Source organism: Thalia democratica, chromosome 1 (genome assembly GCF_965202585.1).
Source record: "Thalia democratica chromosome 1, ktThaDemo2.hap1.1, whole genome shotgun sequence".
Taxonomy (NCBI): domain Eukaryota; kingdom Metazoa; phylum Chordata; class Thaliacea; order Salpida; family Salpidae; genus Thalia; species Thalia democratica.
Genome location: NC_139165.1, coordinates 24,343,905 through 24,350,061, shown reverse-complemented (window position 1 = coordinate 24,350,061; position 6,157 = coordinate 24,343,905). Strand labels below are relative to the sequence as shown.

Here is a 6,157-nt window from a genome sequence, read left to right as displayed (position 1 = left end):
AGTAGGTAGAAAACAAATGCAGAAACGGTTGTAAACTGACAGGAAAAACATATAAAAAAGAGAAATAAAAAAAATAATGCAGTTTGCAACGAATATTAAAAAGGTTTGACGTGTAGGATTTAACACTAAAATCATACTTCATTTCATAAAAATGTTCAAGTTTTATACCTAATCTGTTACTCCAAGATATCCTTATTACAAAAATATTTAAAAACAAGCATTTTTCTAATCCATACTTTTATTTCATAGTAAATATAACTAAAACTTTTTGTTAGTTTTTTAACAAGTTAGCATGAAGTAAAAGTTAAGTTAACAATTAATCAAAAACATTTTATAAAACTTGGCATTTATAAAAAAAATTTTAACATAGTTTTCAATTTTCTACTTTTAAAAAAAGTGCCAGCCTAATTTATTTGTAATTGTAATTTATAGCACTATTTCCCAAAAATAAATTGTATACTTGATATTTAAAAGAGTATTATAAAAAGTGATATTATACATAGAAGTAAAAATAAGTTTAAGATATTAATTTTTAAATAACAGGAGATTTATAAATTGTCCATTATATCCTTTAAGTTGTACAAAACCTCCAAGCAAGTTAGATTTAAAAATTGACCTAGAAAAATTAATGTAACTTTGTTCTAATATGCGTGAGTTAACTTGCAAATTATTCAAAATCAAAAAAGGTTTTTCGTGCTACATTTCGTAATAGTACTATTTCAATGATTTTTTTTTGGAAAAAAGAATTAAAATTTAAAAATATTTGATATTAAAAAGATATCATACAGTTTGTGTCAAACAGAAAATTGTCAGTATACTAAAACAACACGCACATCATAATTCACTTTAAATTAATTGATGGATATTTTTAAATAATTATTGTAATGTGAGGGAAATAAGTTGTATAAAAATAAAGATAAAATTTTGCCTAGCAAAAAGATAAAAATTAACAAGTAAAAACTCGTGAAAATATTTTCTTAATAAATTATATGTTATATTTTATTTGATTAACCTTTTTGATTTTTACTTTTTAATTTAAAGAAAAATAATTGTCAAAAATTAGTAAAAATTTTAAAGTAAATTTCTAAAAAAGGCATGAAAGTAATTCACAAGTGTATGTCTGAAAATAGTTTAATACCAAAAGCACATAAATTAACATTTAGGTTTATAAAATCTATTCTACAAATTATTATAAAGTTAAATCATGTTTTAATAAGTGTAAAATTTCTAAAAGCATTTAATAATTAAATAAAAGTATCTCCCTGCCACTAATTTCATTTACTTTTTTCAAACTAAAATCTACTAGTGTTTATATATTAATACATTAAAATTATTAAAATGAATATTATTAGCGACTGTCTGAAACACTAAAAAAGTACTGTCTGACAAAAGATGTTATCTGACTGTCATTACTATTTTATAAACCTTACCAGTGGCGTCGCGTGGTATTTTTGTTAGGGGGTGCTGCAGATTGAGTTGTCAAGTTAAAAAATCCCCTAAATTGAAACAAAAAAATAAAACTCAAGGAATTAGAAAGAAATAGGGAAATTTAAGCTAAAAGTCTTTAAGATATTAGCTTAAATGCTTCTTAATATGAATATAAAAAAACTTGATATACTTAAAAACAGATATTTTATATTTAATTTAAAAATACGAGAAATTTGATTATAAGTACGTAATGAAGGAAATAGATTACCATGTTCCTAAAAATTTTTATTATAATACAGTACATAAATTTACAATATATCATACATTGATAAAAAGTTTGTATATATTAACATAATCTAATTATAAGAGCAAAAGAAGTTTTTTTTTTGGGATTTATGAATTAATTATTTTACATGTTTAAATAACTTCTTACAATACAACTTTAAAAAACATTTGAAAAGTACGTATTTAACTATTTAAGCATCAATGCTCTTATAAACAAAAAAAAAAGGAATTATGTTTAGCAAAATAAAATTAAGAATCAAAAGATATCATTAATAAACATTTTGTAGATTATAAAATTAACTCAAAAAGTAAAGTAACTTTTAAAGCAATTAAAAACAGATTGCTTTAAACAGTAACTTTGTCTCTTTTGAGTTAGTTACTTTATTTTCACCAGTAAGAATAACATTAAAATTGAAAAAAAAACCACACTAGAAGGAATTTTCTTTTAAAACTTTTACAATTTAAACACAAAGGTCTTTAAAAAGTTATAGATATCACAGCAGCAAAAAAAAATTGACTTTTTTCTTTAAATAGTTTTACACAGGAAAAAAATTAAACAAAATTCTACCTACGTTTTGAAACATATATAACTTTAATATAACTTTTAAAAACTAAAAAGCACAACTTAGTCATTATTAGCTTTCAATATAGATAATAAACAAATAAAGCAAAATTTGTTTAAAAGGTCTATGTTTGAAAACTAAACAACTACAAGTTGTAAAATAACCTTAAAAAATTATATCTAGGGTCAAAAAATAATTACCTAAAATAACTAACTTTTACTAAAACATAATTGAAGTTAAGTCGGAATCATTTTTATCATACAAAATTAACAAACAAAGCAAAATCTGAGTAATAGTTCACAATTTGTTGACTAACAAAACTAAAGTTTGTAAAATAACCTATAAACATTAACATCTTATTAATGAAATACTAACTAAAAACATATAATGTATCTGAAAAGAAATAAAATATAAAGTTTAGTCAAAAGTAGCATTCAGTACAGAGAATTAAAAATAAAGTAAAATATTTTTAGTAGTTTACTATTTGCAAACTAAAAATATTAAAAGTTAAAAACACAAAACATAATAAGCTTAATTATGTACTCTCTGTTAATGATAATCAGAAAATTATTTTTTACCTTTATAAGTAAAATGCATCCTTCTTTCTTTTTTCTCAACAAACATTTCTATTACCTTCGAATTAAAACCATCACAATCACTAACTAAATCTCGACCAATTGACAATACACTTAAAGAATTAAGTCTTGTCTGGCCCATAGTGTTTCTTAGGTAAGTCTTAATTCTTTTTAGAGCTGAAAATGATCTTTCTGCCTCTGTTGAACACATTGGTATTGCTATCAGTATGTTCAACAGCTTTGTGATTTCAGTGAAAGATTTATCCAAGTTGTTTTCTTTCAAGTCAGCTAAAATTTTAACAAGACCGCACTTGTGCATTTCTTTTCTTTTATAAAAAGTATTTAACTCATTAACTAATGTTTTAGACTCTACTTCTGGATAGTATGTTTTCACTTCTTCAACCAAATTTGATGGAAATGTAGATATGTACGCGTTGAACTTTTTTTCGTCAAATAACTGAGCAATTCGCAAGTGGCCAGAAAACTTGAACCTTTCTGCCACATTTAGATTTACACTGTCGCAAACCTCTTTTGCAGCAGCAGAGAGGTTTACAGACTCATGATCTGTTATAGTTGAGTTCCGAATTCTAGCAACTGAATTTTTAAAATTGCGAATATGGTCCTCTGCCTTTTTAACTGTCAAACTGGTGCTCTGCATTACCTTGTATAAAATTTCTACTTCAGGCATTAATGCAGCAAATACATTAAGCCAAAAAAGAAATTTATTGTCTTCTAAAGTTTTGATGCAGTTTGAAGCAGCAGAAATTGTTGGCAAACCATAGCAATCTGAAGAATTAACAATTGATTTAAATCCATTGAGTAATTCATCTAAGTTCATGGCAACTTTGCATACTGTTCTTGAGCTATAATTCCATCGTGTTCTGGAGCCTGAAGGAACAGAGACTTCAAAGGCTTGTTTTCTCTCTGGCGATTTTGAAAAAAAGTTTGGAAATTGATCAAGTTTTGCAAAGAAGAGCCTTGCTTCATTGTTGCAACTGCCAGCTCTTGATAAAACCAAATTTACTTGGTGAGCAGCACAATGTACATAATGTGCGTTGGGGTATACTTCTTTCACCTTGACATGAACTCCTCCAATTCGTCCCTTCATCACTGATGCACCATCATACGTCTGGGCAATTAATTTCTTTTTATTTCCTTGTAAAATTTTGGCTAGCTCAGTCAAAATTACTTCAGAAATACCATCAGCATTAGCTCTTTTAGGTCTAAAAAAACCCCAAAATCTTTCCACAACGTTTCCTTGGTGTGTGTATCTAACAACAATTGAAAGCTGATTTTGGACACTTATATCAGTTGTCTCGTCTGCAATGACTGCTATAAAATGTGCTTGTTCTACTTGTGAGACAACTTCTTTTTTATAGACTTTCAAAGCACATTCTAGAATCTCATTTTGGAATGTGGCAGACACTCCTAAAAATGCTTTGCTTTTTTCTAAATGACTTTGAAGGTCTTTATCTAGTTTACTGGCATATCTAAGCAAAGACCTAAAGCCACCAGGATTTAAGGAATTTTCAGTTTCATTGTGGCCTCTTAACGCAATTTCTTGTTGGCCACAAAAAAGTACACTGTCAATTAAAATATTGAGTACTTTTCTGTTTTTTCTCACTTCTTCATTATGTTTTTCAATACTATCCTGGTAACTTTTACTTAGATAAATTTGGATGCAACTTTTACCTAGTAAGTTGAAAGACACAATGTTGTCCAAATGCTTGGAAGATTTGGCATGAGATAGAGATCTTGCAGCAATTTTGGACAAGTTTCTAAAACCAGTTTTTGTCCAAGCATCTTCACCTCCAAACAGAATACACGGAAAACAGTATAGGGCCATGGACTGTTTACATGCGCAAAGCCATTGGTGCTTGTTGTAATATTCATTGCTGAACTTTCTCTTGAAAGGCTTACCTTTTTAACACAAAAATCTGACATTGACAAAAAACATGACTGTAAAACCATAAAAAAAAAACAAAATTTTATCTTTTTTTTAGAAAATTAAAATAAATATACACACTCTATTAATAAAAAAACTCTTCATTATCATTATTTGAGTGCTAAAGTTGTTACAAAAACTGACATTGATAAAACTATAAATACCTGAAAAGTATATATATATAAAACCTCTAAAAATTTCTCCTTTGGTGAAATCTCAGCTAAAAAATATTAGGATGAAACAATGTTTCAAATATACGCTAGCTCTAAGACTTTAATTTATATAGCTAATATTTTAGTTAAACTAAAACTGCAATAATCTTTGTAAACATCATAACTTTTTCCTCATAATATATTTTCTTTTTAAAGTAACAAACACATATATAAATTAAAATTAAATTTTTTCATATAGTTCAAAATTTTAGCTTAGTCATAAAATAAACTTCAAACCTCTTGATGTACACTCTTGGGTAATTGAAATATCTGGTGTTGGTCTGCTGTTTTTTAACTTGAGCTTCTCAACTTCAGATAAAGCATTTATATCAAGGCGTTTAAGCTGATCCACAGTCCATTCACTATAATTTGTGGTTTGCATGTTGTAATTTTTTAAAACAACCTAAAAAATTATTTATGCTCAGTTCAACTATTTGTGAAAACTTTTACACAGTACTGATATTTCAATGCTAATTATTTATTTTTCTCTTTGATAAGTATCTTGTAGTATATAAGTAATGCTTTCATATAATTTCTAATGCTAATTTTTGTTATAAAAAATGATAGCCCCCTATGTCCTTAACAAACTTTCTATATATGTACTTAATATTAAATGACTTTTTCATTTAAAATAAATGCTTGAAAATTTTTAGTTTAAATACAGGTTGATATAAGTTTAACTATGAGAATTGTATTTGTTGTGTAAGTAAGAATTTTACAGATAAAAAACCTATTTTACTTTATCTTACCTTTTCTTTTATTTTCAGCAACTGTTAAAAAAGTTTTTAGCAAATTATTTAAGATTTTTAAAATTTTGTAAGAACAGAGTTTTTAACTTTTGAGTACTTTTATAGTTTAAAATAAAGTTTTTTATATCTTTTATGATAATCTTTTTTCTAAATATTTTCACATTAAGTCAAGAAAACTTTGGGTTGTAGATCTCAACTTGAAAATTTTATTTTTTACACAAGTTTTATTATCAATATAAGGCAGCTACATTTAAAACTTGCATGTAACTTGTTAGCTACATATTGCTTATTTCAATATTAAAAATTATCAAAAAACAAATATACTTATATTTAAAAGAAATTCAATTATTATATGTAAATAAGATAGGTAGCCTTTATTTTATTTTACTTTAAGGTAATC

The 6,157-nt window shown here is 25.9% G+C and overlaps 1 protein-coding gene across 1 annotated transcript; it reads right to left on the bottom strand.

The window, feature by feature from the left end:
- Positions 1–2,843: 2,843 nt before the first annotated feature.
- LOC145834659 (zinc finger MYM-type protein 1-like) lies at positions 2,844–5,390 on the bottom strand. The gene is made up of 2 exons (XM_082942148.1): positions 5,246–5,390; positions 2,844–4,771 (listed from the first exon to the last, which is right to left on the bottom strand). Exons 1-2 carry the CDS (start codon positions 5,388–5,390, stop codon positions 2,844–2,846), a joined length of 2,073 nt encoding a protein of 690 aa, XP_082798274.1.
- Between the last annotated feature and the right edge of the window lie 767 nt (positions 5,391–6,157).

Coding starts and splice junctions, on each gene's coding strand:
- LOC145834659 (XM_082942148.1), bottom strand. CDS start 5,390: ATGCAAACCACAAATTATAGTGAATGGACTGTGGATCAGCTTAAACGC. Junction 4,772..5,245: donor CCAAGAGTGTACATCAAGAG/GTTTGAAGTTTA, acceptor TGTGTTAAAAAG/GTAAGCCTTTCAAGAGAAAG.